This window comes from Chrysemys picta, chromosome 6 (genome assembly GCF_011386835.1).
Source record: "Chrysemys picta bellii isolate R12L10 chromosome 6, ASM1138683v2, whole genome shotgun sequence".
Lineage (NCBI taxonomy): Eukaryota > Metazoa > Chordata > Testudines > Emydidae > Chrysemys > Chrysemys picta.
The window spans coordinates 39,101,396-39,122,580 of NC_088796.1; the positions used below are offsets into that span (position 1 = coordinate 39,101,396).

The 21,185-nt window shown below is 37.2% G+C and overlaps 1 protein-coding gene across 8 annotated transcripts in view; it reads left to right on the forward strand.

The window, feature by feature from the left end:
- Positions 1-21,185, forward strand: part of IPO11 (importin 11) — a 255,344-nt gene that overhangs the window by 56,041 nt on the left and 178,118 nt on the right. For all 8 annotated transcript variants that reach the window (XR_010602178.1, XM_005300957.5, XM_005300955.4 and 5 more), the window contains 8 exons: positions 2,605-2,653; positions 4,309-4,379; positions 7,044-7,236; positions 8,995-9,147; positions 9,402-9,445; positions 12,111-12,201; positions 15,020-15,067; positions 15,696-15,801. Coding sequence is in view for 7 of the 8 variants with exons in the window: in XM_005300957.5 (XP_005301014.2) it covers positions 2,605-2,653; positions 4,309-4,379; positions 7,044-7,236; positions 8,995-9,147; positions 9,402-9,445; positions 12,111-12,201; positions 15,020-15,067; positions 15,696-15,801 (755 nt within the window). In the remaining variant the exon portion in view is untranslated. The remainder of the gene's footprint in view (positions 1-2,604; positions 2,654-4,308; positions 4,380-7,043; positions 7,237-8,994; positions 9,148-9,401; positions 9,446-12,110; positions 12,202-15,019; positions 15,068-15,695; positions 15,802-21,185) is intronic.

Genomic DNA, 21,185 nt, shown 5'->3' on the forward strand with positions numbered 1-21,185 from the left:
CTGGAATGAGTAGCAAGACAAGCTCCATGCCCAGAGAAAGCTCAGTATGCAGGGATTCCATTAAATTGTCTTGTGCTATTGAGTCTGATGCTGAGACCCGTGTTAAGCCACACACTTTAGGAACCCTTTGTGTTCCATAAAACCAACATTATGTAATCAGGAGATTGGCTCATGCTTCACTGGCACGCCCTTTGAGTCCTTGGAAGACTCCGTTTTTCAGCAATGTTCTTCCTTCTCTGAGCCAAGGAAGAAAAAAGAAACAGAGCCATGGATGCCTTGGGACACAGTGGGAGGCCATTGTGCCCCAAAACATTAATCACTATCACCACAGATGGCAAAATTAGTTTAAAAGGGACACTTCAGTGGCCATGTTCCAGCTTTATCCACCATCAGAGCACTGCCACCCAAACCTGTTGGTCCGTGTGGTCTGGGATGGTAGATATCCTGTTCTCATTGAGCCAATTTAGTGGTTTGAGTGCCTGGATAAGCGCATGGAACCAGAGTTTGTTGAAGGGCAAAACCAGCTTTTGACAGCAGTAGCTTCTTCCACAGGTGTAGAGAGAGTATTTTCTTAATTTCAGTTTATTCAATTAGTTCAGTTCAATCACTAGTTAATTTAAAATTAAGAAACAAAATGGGAGTTGAAAAAGCAGGAAAGCTTGTTTTTCTCTTCCAAAGTATGACTAAAAACTAGATGTGAGAGGATGAGATCTACTAGTTTTAAAATCTTTAAGGACATGCTGACTAGGAACAATCACTTCAATTCACTGCAGATATTACTTCCTTTGTTTAATAAATCAGATAATTTTAAATGCAGAACATGTTTTGATATTTACGTGCGTGTGTGTGTGTGTGTGTGTGTGTATATCCAGAACATTTTAGGTAGTTTTATTAACTAATAACAAAACAATTTTTAGATATTGTTTTTGTGCATTTTAAATTGAATTTGAATTTCCATCCCAAAAGAGCTTGACACAAATAGCAAGTAAAAAATTTATCTAATGAACAAGAAATGCATCATTTGCCATTTTCTAACACAATTAAAATTAGTAAATAAGAATCTGAATAAATGTAAGTTAAGCTACGATATTGATTAAATAAATGGTTATCTAAAAGAAGCACCAGATTTTGTGTAAAGGTGATATTTAGTTGCAAATCAGCATGTTTTAATGGTTATCAACCAATAAGAATCAACCTTTCTTTAGGAAAATAACTTAAAAGTACAAATGCAAAACATGAGTAAATTGATCATTTAAATCAAGGTTAGCTGCTTGCTGATTTAAATCAATCCTCCTGATATTTATTTTTGGCAAGAAACCAGCAGGTAGGCATAATCAAAACCATTGAAAATAGGATTCCTGATTGAACTGACATTTCATACAAATAGTTGAATTCCCTCTGATTATTCATCACTTGATCTATACTGCATCTTCAGAGCCTCTCACTGTTTCTGAAAGAACCATTTCAAATGACATCTTTTTGTGGTATTTTTGCACTTGTCTTATTAGATTTAGAATTCCGGAATCTTTGAAACCTGAAGAACAGTTTATTTAAGTAGTTGATGTGTAATTATAAACTGTGTAATTTTATGAGCAACAGCTAGAGAAACTGTCCAATTACTTTAATAAATATGTTTATAGGTGCTCATACTTTAATGGGTGAAAATAACCATTCATTTTATAAGTGCTTATCAAGCTTATATCTGGCTTATGTTTATTTTGCAGTATCAGTATTTGGGCTAGTCATTTGCTCAGTGCTACATACCCATTTATCAATGTGTATGATATCTCTCATTAATGCTGTGAATGCTAAGGTGCAGCCGCTCGTGATGGAGAAATTTCTTATGATTTTGGATTTCATAAGAGTTTATTAGACACACTCTATTGGTGGAATGAATTATATATAAATTGGCAATGGAGTGAGCTACTCTGCCAGGTCACAGGACATATTTTTATTTTCAGGGGTCATAACACCTACAGTAATTTTGCTTCTAAGCACTTAGAATCTCAGTGTAATGTTTCTTTATGACTTAAGTTTCTTAAAGTGCTTAGCCTGAGACTGATGTAATGTTAAATAAATGTCTAATTTCTTTCTATCACTAAGGCAACATTTTTTACTCATAAATAACCACAGGATTTAGCCATAGCTTCATGATTAAGTATGATTTACTGAAATTTCATTCACTGGAGAAAACCCTCACCTCTTGTTTTCAATAAAGTGTTAGCTTACAAAGGGAGAGGTTCAAAGGGGGAAGATCGTCATTATTAGTAGTTCTACAGCAGCGTTTTTGTTATTTTCCTTGAGAAATGATTGGATTGTGAATGAAAAATAGTAAAAATCAAAAGAAAATTGTGTATCATATAAAATATATAATTCAAATAGAAAAATCTACTTTCATTATATTTGTATTTAATTTTTCTAACAGTAATGAAGTAATGTAGGGAATGATTTTAATCTCTGCAATTGCTTCTGAACTGACTTCTCAGTTTGACGGATCTTTAGTGAAATCCTATATCTTTTGTATGCAAATAATACTTTTCCTCCCTGCATACAGTCCACAATGGGCTTCACTTTTTAAAGAAATGTGACTTTGATATTTTTCAGGGATTTCTACATGCAGTATTTGAGCGACTAAAACAGTTTCTGGAATGTAGTAAGTACTTTTCTCAAGCATGCTGTCCTCTTCTGGTACATTTAATAATATTAAGATTCCCCCTACCTCTCATATTTAAACAAATAGTTGGTGTCAAAGGCATTTTGACATTTTCTCATGAATACAAAACTGTGTATTTCAATGCACTTCTCAATCCTAGTGTACAGAAAAGATGTTCAGTAATAATACAGATCTTAATTTTGGGTGCCAAATAACCAAAGTCCTCTTGCCAAAAAAAAAAAAAGAGAGAGAAAAGAAGAGATTTAGTCAAGAATTAATAGTAATATTAGTAAAAAGGCAATATCTCCCATATAAACCACAGAACAAAGAGGAAACATACGAAAAAAAAAAAGGTACGTACATGGAATGTAAAAAGAAACTAAGCCATCTTAAGCTTTTCCTTCGAAGATGCCATGGATGAGTTTTGAAAAATGTCAAAGGGGAGAGAATTTGTGATTACTGCCTCCAATTTTATCATGAAACAGTCAGTAGTTTTAATCTCAAATTTCATTTACTGTGACAGGAAATATTGTGACGGATGTTTTTTTCAGGTACATTTGTCCAAATGCATTTGTGGTTCATTTAGTCCAATATCCTGTCTATGACAATGTCAGTACCAGATGCTTCAGAGGAAGGTACAAGAAACCTTGTAGGGGACAATTAGAGAACAATCTACCTATAGGGAAAGTTTATTCCTGACATTTGGTTAATGATTAGCTTATGCTTTGAAACATGAGTGTTTAATATATCTTTTGATTTTTAGCCTGTCCGATCTAGCAGTGAACGTTCTTATGTAGATATCTCTATATATGTAGCCTATTAAGACCTTGGCATACATGATAGCTTGTGGCAATGGGTTCCATAGGTTCATTGTGTCTTGTGTGCTTTTTAAAAATCCATTTACTTTTACTAGTTTTAAAATTTGTTGCTTTTCAGTTTCATTGGATGATGCTGTTTTTCTTAAGTGGGTAAATTATCACAGAGTTTACCTTTACTATACGATTCATTGTGTCTCATATACCTCTACTGTGTCTTCCTTAAAGACATATATGTATATGTGTGTGTGTGTGTGTGTGTGTGTGTGTGTGTGTGTGTGTATGTATGTATGTGTGTATATATATATATACACATACCTCTACTGTATCTTCCTTAAAGAGTCCCAGTTTTATCATTGTATATTTATACAGAAATGTCTCTGTGCCTTTAATCGTTTTTGTAATCAGTCTTTGAATCCATTCTGTTTTGGCTATATCTTTTTGAAATAAGGCAACCATGCCCAGGGTGTGCCATGTATTTTTAATAATGGCATTATCAACTTGTAAGTGTTTTCTATCCCCTTCCTTGTCCCTCCTAGCAGTCGTTTGCTTTTATGACAGCTTTTTCACAGAGCTGTCCATAATGATGATCATGTTCTTTCCTGAGTTTTTATAGCTAATTTAGAAGTAGCTGTATGCCCAGTATTTGGGTCCTTGCATTTGTCAGCACTGAATTTCATCTGCTATAGTGCTACTTGTTCACTTTGCTTTATCTGCAATTAGAAAGATATGACAGCAAGAGTGAGCTGTGTCTCCAAAGATAATTTTTCCAAATTTGGATATCATGAAATAAAGCGAAGATTAAGAAATGATGTTTGTTAAATATCTGTGATTTACCAGGTAGAAGTATAGGAACAGAAAATGTATGCAGAGACCGTCTAGAAAAGACTATTATTCTGTTCACTAAAGTGGTAAGTTTCAAGTTCACAATTCCATTACTAGAATGGAGTTTTCAATATTTTTGAATGAGTGATCCACATTAAGTTAAATATATATTCTTTAAAACTCATATGTTTTATATACTGTGAAGAAGCAGTTAATTGCAGTTCATAGCTTCACTCTCTCAAAATATAATCTTGAAAACATGTATTCCTTTAAAGAGAAGAGTATCTGCTTTATTCAGGACACCAATATGAACTGTCAGACTGTAACATACATTTAATTTTATTTTAGATAATAAAGTGTATTTCAAAAGTAAAATTTGTAGCCACTGTTTCGGGGCTTGCTCTTGATAGACATATTTTAAAAAAAGTATTGTGATATTGATCAGTGTAGGAGGTTAATATAAGAGATTGTAAACAATTTTCCAGTCTTCTTTATTAAACATCTGGACTCACTTGAAAATGTGGGTTGTGAGTAAAAAATAAGAATAATCATGATCATATTAAGTAAGTGACTGTTCTTGATTAATTTACTTAAAAACAAACAAACAAACAAAAAACAACCCATACTGTTCAGCTGCAATTTAGTATTTTAGGTCTGCACAAGGAGTTCGTGCTTATGCCAGAAGACAGTTTAAGTAGATTTAGGTGCATCATCTTTCAGACATTCAACACCTCTAACACTCCCAGTGTTTGAGGATTCCATCTTCTGGCCCATATGACTTCTTACTTAAACATGGAGCCTTATTATCAGCGGTGCCAAGCACTTGCAGTTCCAATTGAAGTCAAGCTACAGGCACTCAGTACCTCTGAAAATTAGGCCAATAGTTCTTTGATGTCTCCTGCAAACAAAGCATTCATATATCTTTCTCTCTCATTCAAACCCCAACAACCAGAGAGTACAGGGACTGTTCCCAAATCCATCTTTCATTTATTTTCTTGGTAGATGCAAAGAAGCAATTCATTCTCTTCAGACTAGCCTCCCTGAGGATTGTATGGATGTAAGCCTTTTGGGCTCAGGTGACCTTATGTGACTCAGAGACAAGGGGGTGAGGCAGTATCTTTTATTGGACCAACTGTTGGTGAAAGAGACAAACTTTCAAGCTATACAGAACTCTTCTTGACTACAGAAGAGCTCTGTATACAGGGCCGGCGCTTCCATTTAGGCGACCTACGCGGTTGCCTAGGGCACCAGGATTTGGGGGGCGGCAATTCGGCGGCGGGGGAGGTCCTTCCGCTTTCCGGGTCTTCGGCGGCAATTCTGTGGCGGGTCCTTCACTCGCTCCGGGACCCGCTGCCAAAGTGCCCCGAAGACCGGGAGCGCGGAAGGACCTCCCCACCACAGAATTGCCGACGATGACCGGGAGCGTGGAAGGACCCCCGCCTAGGGCTCCAAAACCCCTAGCGCCGCTCCTGTCTGTATAGCTCGAAAGCTTGTCTCTTTCACCAACATAAGTTGGTCCAATAAAAGATACTGCCTCACCCACCTTGTTGCTCTTGTATCCTGGGACCAAAACAGTTACAAGAAAACTGCAAACAACATTTATGACTCAGTCATTTTTGGAGTGCTAAAGAAATTTGAAGGAACTGAAGAGAAAATGCTAGAGTAATGGCCAGGAAACTAGGTAACTTAGAACACTTCAGAATTTTAATCCTTATGGAGTCAAAGGCTTCATGGAAGAAAACATAACCTGTATACTGCAGGGGAGAAGACTATACACGAACAAAGCCTGATCCATATAGGAAACTAGTCTCTCTTCTTCTTTTGTCTCTTCCCCTATTGTGCTTATCTTTCTTGGTTTCCTGTGATCTTTAACTCTGAATAAACTTGCTACAGATAGAAAATGAATGAAAGTCTAATCTTGTGCTGAGATTGAGTTTGTTGAAAGCACATTTAGAGTGCAGTAGCAGAGACAGCACTGAACAAATTGAGTTGGAAGACTTTTAACTTTCCCTATTCAAGTAGACAACTTCCATTGCTGCCGCTTACAAAGCATTTCAGAGTATAGAATGATTACAGTCACTAATAGGGCTTATGCAAGCCTTTTGTTAACAGGCCCAGCCTTTGGTCCTGCAAAGAAGAATCAGATTTCATTTTAAAAAGTTCCCAACCTTGCAGAGACACCTTTGAAAATACATAGTTTAAAATGGTTTATATAACTAATTGCTAAGTTTTAAAGGAACAAATGCCTGGACTGGAGTGGGGGAAAGAAACTGAAGATCCCTTTGTTCGCACCTTTTTTACACAAAAAATTATTCAGTTATATTGGAAGTAAATGTTCAGTACTTTAAATATGGTTGGAAATAGGTATGAATGGTGGATTACTAATAAGAATATTGTTAATTTGGGGGCTTTTTTCTTGTTTTAGGGAAAATCAGTTCTTACATCTGTGAATTGTTACTTAGCAATAATAAAGCACTGAATAGTTGAAAAAGTACATGGTTCCTTAAACTCTCATCCTTATTAACAAAATATTGCTTTGGAAATGAGAATTAGAACACCAACAGATAAAATGAATGAATCAGTAAGCACCATAAAGGTGATTTTGTTTTAATTTAATTTTTGTGGCCAACTGTTAGATTTGCACATTACATAAATGTGCTCCTGTTTTTGCAAGATGGTTTATGAAAGTCCTTTGTGCACATAAAATGTGTATGAATTGTCATATGTTTTTTTCTTCCCTCACTTTTTAGCTTTTGGACTTCCTGGACCAACATCCTTTTTCATTCACCCCTCTGATTCAGAGATCATTGGAGTTTGCTGTAAGCTATGTTTTCACAGAGGCTGGTGAAGGAGTTGCTTTTGAGCGATTCATTGTCCAGTGCATGAATTTCATTAAGATGATTGTAAAAAATTATGCTTACAAGCCATCAAAACGTTTCGAAGGTACTGCTGCTTTTTCCTCAGCATGTTTTCCCATTCTTGGGGGGGGGGAGCTTGCCAGCTGTGACACAACACTAACTTCAAACATTTTTTTAAAAGGCTTTTAAAAAGGTGTTTAAAATTCTTAATATTGTATTAGTTAACATGATCATATACTAAATATTGCATATTGTTAATATTTTGACTTTAAAAATCAAGCTTTAGGAAAGAATCTCCAAATCGTTCTATAATTACCACTTAAATCCATAAGAAACATGCAACAAAACAACTTTCCCACATAGAAATACAGAGAAATTACTTACTGCTTTGGCTTTCATTAACCATATAAAATAAAGAGCCCATATTTAGTTCAAGGGCCAAGTTAATTTATGGTTATTCAAACTCAAGCTACAGAATCAAAGTAAAAGTTTCAGCATGCTGTTGAATGCAATGAATTTTTCTGCAATTCTGACTCTATGGTTGATTCACAAGAGGCTGGCTCTAGCTAAATATTTTTGAATCTAATACATGGATAATTACAATTACTTTCTTTAGTGTTGAAACACATCTGTCTATAGAGATTACTTAATTTTAGTTTTAGTTTCATGTTTGCGTATGATGAGACATCAGCATCTAATTGGATTCAGAAAAAAAAGTATATAATTTTCCTTTCCAAATTAAAATAATCCAGTCATTTTTTAAGAGGTTCAGAAATTCTGATGATTTTAATTCAGATTATCAAATCCAGTACTTAAAAATATGTTGCAGGAAGAACTGCAGATCTTCAATTGTTATTTGATATTTTTGTACCAGGTATTAGAATGTCAATGAACAAATTGTAACATATTTGGATTATAATGAACAGAATTAACTGCTACTTGCAGTTCCATAATTATGATTTACTTTTTGGAATTAAAGGAGGAGTCAGAATGCTTTATGTATGAAGAATACATTGTATCCTGCTAAAAATTACAGCACTTACTCTTTGGGTACCAGATGAATTTTCTGAGAATTTGAAAGTAAAGCTGTTACTTAGTTTGGACTAAAATTAGTTTAAAAAATTGGTTCTTTAAGAAATTTAGCATCTTGTCAGGCCATTTTTATGTCCTGAATGATCACATGTGGTTGAAACTCACTGAAATCTCATGACTTGGTACAATTCAATAATTATTTTAGGCTTAATGGTCATTTTTAGTGTTTGTTCTTCATAACTGAAAATTTCATTTTTATCAAAGATGAAGGATAATTTTCTTCTTCTGAGAATTCCACAATGAACTGCCCTCTTTCACAATAGCTGTCATTTTGTATTATTCTCAGTGATAATGTAGCTGTAAGGGTACCCACAAAAATGCCCTCTTTCAGAATGGCCACAATCTTCTAGTGGTTGTTTCCAATCAGAGTGGAGCCAAGCTGATTCAGAGAATATGGTTGCTCCTGACAGGATAGGATGACACAATCTTTCCTGAGGGTAGAATCTTTCAGTTATGAAGAACAACAACAAAAAAGACTATTAATCCGAATAATTTAATTAACATCAGAAAGTGAGCAGTCAAGACTTATTTTATGAGGCATCATTTTCACCAGTTTTTTCAGCTAATAGAACAATCTTACTTGCTAAACAGTTTAGGTGCTTTATAAGAAAGTGTCTTAAAGTCAATATGGAGGTGTAAGTGTTCCTTTCACTATGAGAGTCTTCTGTCTAGCATTTTCTTTCTTTATTGATTAATAGGATTCTAGTATAACGTTAAGTCATGGACTAGTAACAGTGTATTACTATTACAGATAGCAGTCCTGAAACTCTTGAAGCACATAAGATAAAGACATCATTCTTCACTTACCCAACATTAATGGAGATATGTAGGAGATTAGTCTCTCACTATTTCCTGCTAACAGAGGAAGAATTGACAATGTGGGAAGAGGACCCAGAAGGCTTCAGTAAGAAATTACTCTGTATTTTCATTGTAAGATCCACAGGAGAAAGTGACTGGCATTTTTATTTGTACAGTCTTGTATAGAGAGATTACATTCTCAGGATTCTCTTCATAACCCGAGATGTGCAGTAACTCATGTTTACCTATACATGATGTTTTCATACTGATTAAATAAGTAACTAATATTGTTTAAAATCATAACTAAAGTATTCACTGTATTTTTATGTAATGTTTTCTTGTTTTCTTTATGGACTCTAGCTGTAGAGGAGACAGGAGGAGATTCTTGGAAATACAGTCTCAGGGTAAGTATTTCAGTTTGAATGAAACAAGATTAATTAAAAAGAAAAGTGGTTCTTCACGCCTTTGCTGAGTGGCCTGTAGCCCAAAGGTGTGACATTTATTAAAAAAGTATAAACCAACATTTGCAGAAGAATGTGAACTTATAATACTACAGATTGAAGTTCACAGTAACTATTTGAATTTGTGTTAAGATATTAACTAATGTTTAATCTTAAATACACTGGAAAGTAAATGTGCAGTGTGCTATGGTAAAAGAGGTGGAGTTCATATTCTATACAGTAGTTTAAAAATATTGAGTGAGTGAAGGTAATTTCTTTATAATATTTTTCATGTTTTATGTAAAAATTCTAGGTAAGAGACCTATCTTTCTCTGCTCTGTAGGATGTTTAGCACATCCTTGAGTATTGTAAAATAAATATTAAATAAAGGTTCCTGAGATTCTTTGGCGTAACATTTTCAAGCGTTACATTTTAAAAACCAAACTATTTGTAACAACAAGATCAGAGGAAGAACACACATGTATTTAAAAACCAACCCCCCCTACAGAACGTAACATTTCCATGGGTCAGCATCCGTAGCTTTCAAAGGCGTATTCTTTGAGTTCAAAAGCATGATGATAGAAAAGGCATAATATAGAGCATACGTCAAGGGTTGCATATGCTGTCGTGGAGGACAAAAGAGCATACTCTGTGTCCGTTGACACCTAATTGTATAAAACAAACTAAATAACAAAAAAGGACAGAAACTGTGTGTGTATGTGTATGTTACACACACACACACACACACACACACACGTTTTTCTATATATATTTTTCTTAAGCTTATTGGTTTATATACATAACACACTTGAGCAAATCAAGTCAGAGAATGTAAGCAAACTTTATTTAATGTTTATATCATGCTGAAAGATGTGCCAGATTCCTTACAAAACAGAGAGAAAGCTCTGCTCTATAAAGTATACAGTCTAGATCAAAACATGAAATAAAACTGATGGTGATTAGAAACATAAAGGGCTAAGGAATGGGAGTAGGGCACAGTTACATTATTAAGATTACACATTAATTTAGATTAGTTACATACATTTTGTGACTGTTTAGTGGAGGCTTTTAGTGGTATTTTTCCTGCCTTCTCAACATCAGCTCTTGCCTGATTCTGGAGTTAGTATGCCTGTTTAACAGTCCTTTCCTGGGTCAAAAAGACCAATATGTGGAACAAGCACACCAAACAAATATTGGGTTTACTTGCCCTTCTTCAAAGAGAGATTCCATAGCATCTCTGGCTTCCTCCAACACTCCTTTTTCTGGGGAGAGGGCCGGATTTATATATACCTGTCTTCCAACATGCCTTATGCAGTCCTGGATTACAGTTGGCTGCTAGGAAACGGCTTTCCCAGAAATCCCACTTTATTAAGGGAAGTTTCAATCCATGCTGCTCTTTGAACTCCAGTTTTGGGTACTACAATTAGGAGCCTGGATATTCATGCATAACTCAGAATACTTCCTCCGGGACCTCTACTCTGTTTTCCTAGAAAGGAAGAGAATTGAATTAGATCGTTTTTAGAATGAGGGCTGCAAAGAGCTCTTTTTGGTCCCTCCCTAAACAGTTCTGCCCTGTTCTTCTTCAATTCATTGTTTTGTTTACCCTTCTCCTTCCCCCTCAGTTGACTTTGGTTGTACAAATGAGAGCAGCATGTTGTTTCAAGAACAGATATTCCATTTTCATTGATCACTTAATACTGGTATTCAGGACTTGTTACTCAATCCTGTGCATGCAGGGATGTACTCTGTGTTTTTTATTGGAGTCCAAAATACACTAAAAGAGGCAGCTTATATCTCTATGTATGTAACATTTTACTAATACCTTGTTTCCCTCTATTTCAATTTAAATATATACACAACACTAAAATTGCAAAAAGTCTTTTTTTTTAATTGCTTTGAGAATTGGGATTATCCTATTCCCCCCCGCCCCCAGTGCTCACCATATTGTATTAGAAATTCTTGTGTATCACCTCCATTCTTATTTGCAGTCATATAACATTCATGTGATATTGACAGCAATTCCTTGTACACGGGAAAAGAAAAAAATGTTTGTATATTGTTAGCTGTCTTTTAATGCATTTTAATAATTGGAAAGAAGGAGCAGGAGCCTCTTTGTGATCAGCCAACTCTCTCCACAGACTAGCAGTAATCTATAGACCACAGTTTAAGAGCCATTTGGGTAAAGTTCTACTGTATGCAAGACATCAGTAACAAAGAACTGAAATATATGCCAAGTGAAAATAGAGCAGAGAGACTTGAAGAATACATTTTGGGTAGCTTTGTTAAATATTGGAAATATAGTATAAAGGTGTAATTTGTTCATTATGCATGCTATAGGAATAAAAATTGGCTAATTAAATTTATCTCAGTTATTTTCTGATTTATTTAGTAACTGATCAGCAAACTTAGAATGTAAACCTTACATTGTGAATGTGATACTAGTGCATCAAAATCTTGCTCTAATTGAACATGCCGTATTGTGACAAAATCACTTTCAAAAAGTTGTAGTGCTGGAGTGTTTTCCTTATGAGGTATTTAGTAGTTTAAATGTATTTATTTTACTGTATATTAAAACTGGGCTAGACTTGTCTTATTTAGGTTTTATAACAGATTTGTTTTACTTTTTCAGCCATGCACAGAGGTTCTTTTTATTGATATTTTCCATGAATATAATCAAACCCTTACTCCTGTGCTTTTAGAAATGGTTCACAGTCTACAAGGTAAGACTTTAAAACTGTTTTTAAGATACTGGAATTACTATGCTATTTCACTTTGTGCAGACTGTATATTAATCCTAATGTTTATGTATTTGTGAAATCTAAATTTGTATGCTAAAATATTTCCCCCTATCTTTCAAATAATTGTAAATGATATTGGAGATGTTTTGTAAGTATATTGTGATGAAAATGAAGGGTATATTTACAGAAAGGAAATATTATGAATTTTTGTTTTCATGGACCTAGAGTGTATGGTGTCTTTAATAACTATATAGACAACATAGGGTTTCAGGGCTGAAAAGGAGGTTATTCAGTGTTTATGGTTAGATTTCTTTAGCTGGGGCAAAAATTGGAGCAAGGTCTGTTCTTTAGTGAGGATTTAGAACTCATAGGATTTTCTACGAGTTGCTGAGCACCTTCATAAGTCCCGTAAGTCATTTTACAAGGAGCTTACCAAGAAGTCCTTGATTTGTTTAAACTCTCCGGAAGAGTTTATGATGTATCTGACATCACTGCAGAAGCCACAGAATATACTTTTAGGAGATGATGCCAAAGCTTTTCAGTCATCCCAGACGTTCTAGGTGAGGTGAAGAATCTTTGGTTAGAAAAGATCAATCCTTTTCAATTAGACAGAGGTTCTCTTGGCCAAGCTGAAAATAACCAGGAATGCAGCTCAGTCTGAGTTTTACAGTCAACCTAAAGGCGTTAGCAGGCCTCACCATACTTTTCATGATGGTAACCTTTGTTTTTACTCCGTGTACCCTGTTGTCCCCATAGTGTGCATCACAGTTTATTGAAGAGATTCTTGTGGATCATCTCCATTCTTATTTGCAGTCAAAAAACATGCATGTGATATTCACAATAATTCCTTATGGCACATAGAAAAAGAAAAATGTTTGTATATGGTTAGCTGTCTTTCAGTGCCATTTAACAGTTGGAAAGGAGGAGCAGGAGCCTCTTTGTGATCAACCAGCTCTCTCCTCAGACTAGCAGTGATCCATAGACCACAGTTTAAGAGTCTGTAGACCTGTCTACTCTGTAGATCCATGCAATCAGTTGTCTTAGTGTAGTCAGGCGTCAAGACATTTTAATGGATGATTGCAGAAGTTGGGCCTTAGTGCTGCTGTTTGCTAGCTCTATCTGCTTCATTCCTAGCCAAGCACAGATTTTGAGAGATGTACCGTAAAACCCTAAAATCAATTTTCACAACCCAATTACTTTTTATTTCCCACTTCTTGGGGAATTAACACATCTTGCTTTCTCCTTGGCTTGGTATTTCATTATGTTGGATTGATAGGTTTTGAAGATTGTGAAAGGGCTGCACTCTTTACTACAGATAGGTTAACTCAGTTTCTACTGACATAGTTTTGTTCTTAAACCTAGCGACAATGCCCATTGTGAGATTTCCTGCAGACTGATCTTATTTGCCATAGAAAATAACAACAAATGTCACTAGTTCTGCTTCCAAGCAGGAAGTTGAGAAAGAGTATCAATGGACTCTTTCCTGAAAGACTAGAGTTTAATAGTGAGGGGATGTCCATCAGTATTTTCTCTGTTTTTTTTCCGATCCCCAAAGTTTTTCACAAAGGAGTGCCAGAGAATACCATATGACCTTGATAGCTCTGATGTCCACCTTCTGAGGTTATTTGAAGGGAGCTGCCTCTATTTCTTCCCCATCAGACTCACCTTGCAACCTGGATCAATGTCCAAAACTATGTTATGGATTTTTATGATACATTTTGAATCTGTACCTAGAGACCTTGGATATTTAAGATCTGAGATTGTTTGGATGCTTTGGTTCTGTAGGAATTACAGGTTTCTAGCATGGAGGTGGCAGAATTAGACTCCCTTAAGGTAAAAATCTGGAAATGTTCGTCACTCCTCTGCCAAAAGCTTTTTTTGAGTTCCCAAAGTAGGGACTCCACATTATTAGCTGTAAATACACTTGAAATTGTGAGGTCTCAAGTGTTGTTAGCATGGGAATGATCATTGCCGAAATTGTTTATGGCACAAAAAGTCAAAATTAAATGTTTAAATTGTTAGAACTTTATTATATTTAATTATATAACGAACAGTTTTATGTAATGTGTAGAAGTAACCAGATGGTCACTTTTTCTGCAAAAAGTCATTACTTGATAGCCATTCTTTACCGATTCCTATTTTTTTCCAGAGTTTTTTTACTTACTTACATTTATGAGTACTCTGTAGCTGCATATTTTACGATAAATGGAATTAAGTACAACTGCCAAGGCAACAAAGTATGGTACAATAAGGATTTGAATTTCCTTTGCTTTCTTCAATGAACATATTGTAGATACTTTTCAATCAAAAATTCAGTATTTCAGTAAGGCACAGGAATATTCTTGATATGCAGTATGTTCTCTTAATCAGAATGGGTCCTCTCTTAGAGGTTGGAAAAATACAAAAGCATCAGTTTAACAGTGCTGTACTTTTAAATACAGGATGCATTACTTTTAGGTTTGTATTTATAGAGAGGATATTTTTGATTATATTGCTATGGCTATATATTTTGATTCTTTGCTATGCACTACGTCACTGAAATATATGGCGATATACCTATCTCATAGAGCTGGAAGGGACCTTGAAAGGTCATCGAGTCCAGTCCCATGCCTTCACTAGCAGGACCAAATATTGTCCCTGACCGACCCCCCCCCCCCCCCGAACCCTAAATGGCCCCCTCAGGGATTGAACTCAGACCTCTGGGTTTAGCAGGCCAATGCTCAAACCACTGAGGGTCTTCTAGTCTTTGTTTAGTTAATGCATTTTTTCTATAATTGCTTTTATTTTAACTTTATTGCAGGACCTACGAATGTGGAAGATACTAATGCTCTACTGATTAAAGATGCTGGTAAATTAAATTTCACTTTGCCTTTTAAGGAATAAAGCTTGTTATGTATGTGCCTGACTTCTATAAAATGTCTGAGAAGAATTTGTGAGATGTAACTTTGACATTTTGAAAAATAATATCAAAATTATTTTCTCATAGAACTGAGTTTGAGCAGAAACTATAGGCAAGAATTTTAGGAATAAGGTATTTAATAAATATAGTACTTTTCAGTACTTTTGCAAAAATTAATCCCTCAGCACTTCTGTGTGGGAGATATTCTTTCCATTTTACAAGCAAGGAAATTGAGGGCTGGACAGATGACTTGTCTAAGGCATCTGATGGAATCATTGGTTTAGAACTGTGGAGCACCTGACTCCTTTAACTGCTGTGAACACTACATGACACCCCTCTCATGAGAACTTTATTTATTTGTAACTAAAGAGAACACTGAGGGAAGTTTTGTAAGGTTTTGTCATTGTTTTACTCAAATGACTCCTTTTTTAATTTCTCAATTTTCAGAATGTAAATGTTGGATAAAAAAATATTACTTACTGCACAAAAGTGATCTGAGCATAATTTTCAATTTCAGTTTTTAGAATTTTAACAATGTTTGACTAGAGCAAAACTTAATTTCTCTGTTTTTCTCCAGTCTACAATGCAGTTGGGCTGGCAGCTTATGAGCTATTTGACAGTGTGGATTTTGATCAGTGGTTTAAAAATCAGCTGCTAGCAGAGCTACAAGTCTCTCATAACAGGTGAGCACCCTAATCTTTCTTTGTATCTTGGCTGTTTAAGTAATTTGTTGATACAAGTGTGTTAAGATGGAGTATGAAGCAAGTGCAACTCTGGTGAATATTCATTGTTTAAACATACCTGCTAAATGAGCAGAAAGGTATAAAATATTTACAGATGACTGATGTGTACACAAAAGGGTGAGCTTCCTGAAGCCCTTCACTTTTGATCTTATGCTTTTCAATACATATGTGATGGCTACTTTTGATTTTTTTGTAAAAATTAATGTATACCTTTCTTCTTTTATACATCTGAATTTTATTAAATTTTCTCAGTACAATAAATAACACCTTTAATCATTCAGCTCACTTTGAGAAAAGCAAATACCAGTGTACTGTCCTGTTTTATATTTGATCTTTGTTTAATTCAAATGCAAACTCTCCACCCTGCCCCCAATAAACTAAAGATATGGTCACAGAGATGGATTCAGTGGGGAGAAACAGTTAAGAGGGAGTGATTAATAGGAGGGTGTCACTTAAATAATATTGCTTGTGCTATTTCTGTCTGCCAGTGGTTTTCTGCCGTAATTGTCACTGTCACATTCTGGGGTGCAACTCAGATCAGTGAAAGGTTGTGTCACTGCTTATATTATAACTCTGAGTGCCCCCAAAATGCTTCTGCTACTTGTAGCTCCCAGCCTGGGACACACATGCAGCCAGCATGCACTTTGTGTTCTCTAAACTGTCCAGGCGTGATTCAGTCGCTTTGGATCCAGCAGTTTGCCAGCAGTTATCCTGTTTGTTCCTTTAAAGAGACTGAACTAAACAACTTGCCACATTAACTGAAGTTAGCATTCGCTTTAATTCAAACACAGCACTGTTGGTTTAGATAAATAGTAAAACAAGTTTATTAACAAAAGAAGATAAAATTTTATGTGAGTTCAAGTATAAAAGATCAATCTAGAAATGGTTACAAGCAAAGAAAAGTGAAAACACATCTTAAAGTCTAAAAACTTAATCTAGCAAGGTGCAGGCTTTGTTCCAGATGGCTTTTCTCACCCACAGTCCTCCAGCAAGATGGTGGCTGAACCCGCCACTCCTTGATTAGGATCTCCTCCAGAAGTCCAAATGCACGGGTTCCTTTGTCCTCTTAGGTGAATGAGATAACTTGGGGTTTTCTTCCCCTTTCTTTTATAGTTCAGTGAACAGTTGAAATGTATTCTTCTGAAGGTTATCCCTCAGAGTAAAGTTTATTCAAGCTTTGAGGAAGGTGACATGGAGTCTGGTGGTGTAGGAATCTCTATGCTGTTTTTTTTCTTCTGCTGTTGTTTGCTAAAATGCAAATTGTTCTGCTTCCTGCAATCTCCTCTCCCTGCTGTCTTGATGGTCCTGTTTACTGCTTATATGTAAATTGTGGAAAACACACATTCCTTTTTTTAGGATAGATTTGTTTAACAACTTTACCATCTGGTCTTGAACATGTGCTAGTAACATCATACAGGGGGAATTCATAATGTTACATAGAATGTTGATACATACATTTTACCATGATGTTATTGGCCAACAAGTTATTTATTTTCAAATGACACCTCTGTGCATATTTTATATAAAGATTATTAGAATACTTTGTAGGGTATGAATTCAGAGTGCTTAGGATTACAGGTCACCTTGTCTGCTTGTTTTGGATTTAGGAATCCAGAGATCAGGCTACCCTGAAACTGGTTAACTTACTTCCATGCTGTGCTAGTATTCATTGCTGGGGATTTACAAATATAATTCAGTTTTATACAAGGTGGAAAGTGCTTCTAATGTTACACAAAGTAAAATGTCTGTAGCTTTCTTTTCTGTAGAGTATGTTGTTTTTTTGGAGTATCTCAATGTGATAGGTTTCAGAGACGAGCCAAGCGAATTAACAAAGGATTGGAAGACATGCCGTATGTGATAGACACAAGGAGCTCAATCTATTTATCTTAACAAAGAGAATGTTAAAGGGTGACTTCATCACATTTTATAACAGAGGTGGGCAAACTATGGCTCGCGGGACCGTCCTGCCCGGCCCTTGAGCTCCCGGCCCCTCCCCTGCTATCCCATCTCCCCTGCAGCCTCAGCTTGCTGTGCTGCCAGCGCTCTGGGTGGTGGGGCTGCGAGCGCTGGTGGCCTGCCCCTGTGCTCTAGACTGTGTGGTGGCGTGGCTGGCTCCAGCCGGGCAGCGCGGCTGCCAGTCCTGGTGCTCTGAGCGGCATGGTAAGGGAGCGGGGGGATTGGATAAGGGACAGGGGGTCCCGGGGGGCAGACAGGGAGCAGGGGGCAGTTGGATAGGCGTGGGAGTCTCAGGGGGCCTGTCAGAGGGTGGGGGTGTGGATAGGGGTCGGGACAGTCAGGGGACAGGGAGCAGGGTGTGTTTGATAGGGGGATTAGGGAGGGCGCAGGGGGCGTAGTTAGGGGCTGGGGGTCAGGGGACAAGGAGCAGGGGGGGTTGGATGGGTCAGGAGTTCTGAGGGGGGCAGTCAGAGTGCGGGAAGTGGGAGGGGGTGGATAGGGGGCAGGGTCTAGGCTGTTTGGGGAGGCACAGCCTTCCCTACCCAGCCCTCCATACAGTTTCGGAACCCCGATGTGGCCCTCAGGTCAAAAAGTTTGCCCACCCCTGTTTTATATGTATCTACATGGGGAGCAAATATTTTATTTATTAATGGGCTCTTCTATCTAGCAGACAAAGGCTAGATGGCTAGACCCATTTAGACTGGAAAAGGCATACATTTTTAAGTTTGGGTAATTAGCTGTTGGAACAACTTATCAAGGGTTGTGGTGGATTGTCTGTGAGTGGCAATTTTTAATTCAAGATTGGATGTTTTATGTAGAAGTCAGACTAGATAATCACAATGGTCCCTTCTGGCCTTACAATCTATGATAGCCCTGTATCATAGAAAATGTTAACAAATTATTTAGCTACTGAATGTGTAACTTTTAAAAGAAAATTTGATTATATTAACATATAAATTATAACCGCATAGACCCTGAGTGTCCTTGTGCCCTATACCAAATGCATAAAGGGTGAAATGCTTATTTACTTCTTACTGCTCCTGGCAGCAAAAAGGCATCCCAGCTGTGTCTGCCTCTTGATGCACTTTATATACCCATTTTTACAAAAACGGTTTACAGATGTTCTGTTTTCAAGTCCTTCCTGAAAAGGATCCAAAAGCCAGAGAAGGCTACCTCAAGTTATTTGTTAGACAAGTCTCTGTGTGACCTGCATCAGACCTGGGCAAAAAGACCCCTCAGGACCAGTGAGCTCTGAATCCAGAAGTGCCCCAGTAAGCTCCAGATCATCTGCTAGCTCCTGAGACCCTACTACTTCTAACACCACCCTGACTGCAGTCTCTAGTAGGGTGAAGTGAAACATTCTTCTCCTGGTCTCCATAGATAAAGAAAATAGCATCGCTCCTCTGAAAAGTTTAGGGACAGGTCCCCTTCTGCTGATCTGACCAAAAAGAGGCTGAAATCATCTCATCACCTCCTACTCTGAGGATTTCATGGCCTGAATCGGGTGCCACTAGAATCTGTATGGAACACAGTACCAGACTCTCAGCGCAATATCTGAGATCAAGGCTTACTTCCTCTGGTACTTGCATCTCTCTCAGCACCAGTTGCGTCAGTTCTGACTACCTTGGCACTGGCCATTCCCTCACTGTGAAGAGAGAAATATTGTTAATGACATCTTCACAGAGAATAAAATTCATAGGGTCAGTGTTAGTCTCCATTACAGCCAGAGTTTACCTGCCCTAAAACAGATTAGATTCCATGACAATCCTTATCAACCAACTGCAGAATCAACCATGCACCTTAGTGAGAATGCCTGAGTCTTCTCAAGCCTACCACATTCATCATGCAGCATGCCAGACTTCACCTGCCCTGCATCCAGGGATTGGTAAGGTCTGTGTACCTAAGGTCTGCTCTCTGCCCCAGGATTCCTCACTGTGGACTAGAATAGTAATCTCCAACCAGTCCAGGTTTGGAAACACTGTCCTGTAGACCATCAGTATGGCTCTTTGTTAGTCTTTGTTTTTTATTGTGATGTTTAAATGTATTCTAACATTGTATATAATCATGTTTCATTGTTTATTGATAATACTGCTAGCAACAGACTTATGAAGAGCAGGAGATATTCAGAGTTAATGAGTAATGAAGCAGTTTAAAGCGTGTGTGTGTGTGTATAAAAATATACGTAAAAATCATTAAATGTTTCATTTATGTAGTAAGTAATTTTTTCCAGAGCAGACATTTGTCAACTGACTAATAATAAATATAATAGTGGAGACTATTTTGTACAGCACTTACTTTATATGTATTGATATTTTTTAAAATTCCTGTAGGTAGGCTTGCAAAAGTTGTAGCATACTGAATCTTTCATACTGATGACCTAAGGGGGGTGTATCTAGGATAGGTCAGCTGAAACACAAAGTCATACATAGTTTGGATGTGTAGTCTGTGTAAAATGCAATTGTAAAACTTATATAGATGATTGCACTTATCTCTTAATTTTCTTTGTTGCTGTTTCTGTGAAGCATTTTGGGAAATGGGTTATATAAAAGATTATATTTTACTAATTTTTGAGTAAGAAATATAAACAATGTTGAGGTTTAAAATCCCACAGCAAGTTCTTGATCCCTTGCTCAAGGCTTGTGTAAAAGAGTTTTGGGTGGGAAGCTATCTAAGGGTATGTCTACACTACGAAATTAGGTCGATTTAATAGAAGTCGATTTTTTAGAAGTCGATTGTGTCCTCACTAAGTGCATTAAGTTGGCGGTGTGCGTCCACAGTAACAGGGCTAACGTCGACTTTTGGAGCATTGCACTGTGGTAGCTATCCCACAGTTCCCACAGTCTCCGTCGCCTATTGGAATTCTGGGTTGAGCTCCCAATGCCTGATGGGGCAAAAACATTGTCGCGGGTGGTTCTGGGTACATGTTGTCAGGCCCCCCTCTCTCCCTCCCTCTGTGAAAGCAACGGCAAAAAATCGTTTCTTGCCTTTTTTCCTGGGTTACCCGTGCAGATGACATACCACAGCAAGCATGGAGCCCGCTCAGCTCACTATCACCGTATGTCTCCAGGTTTCTGCTGGCAGACGCAGTACTGCAGTGCTACACAGCAGCATCCCCTTGCCTTGCCTTGCGGACAGCAGATGGTACAATACGATTGCTAGCCGTCATCTTCATCCCATGGGTGCTCCTGGCCGACCTCGGTTAGATTGGTCGGGGGCGCCTGGGCAGACATGGGTGCTCCTGGCCGACCTTGGTGAGGTCAGTCGGGGGCACCTGGACAAAAATGGAAATGACTCCAAGTCATTCTCGTCTTTAAGTTTTGTCTAATGGAGATTCAGTCCTGCCTGGAATATCATGCCAGCTGGAGGCT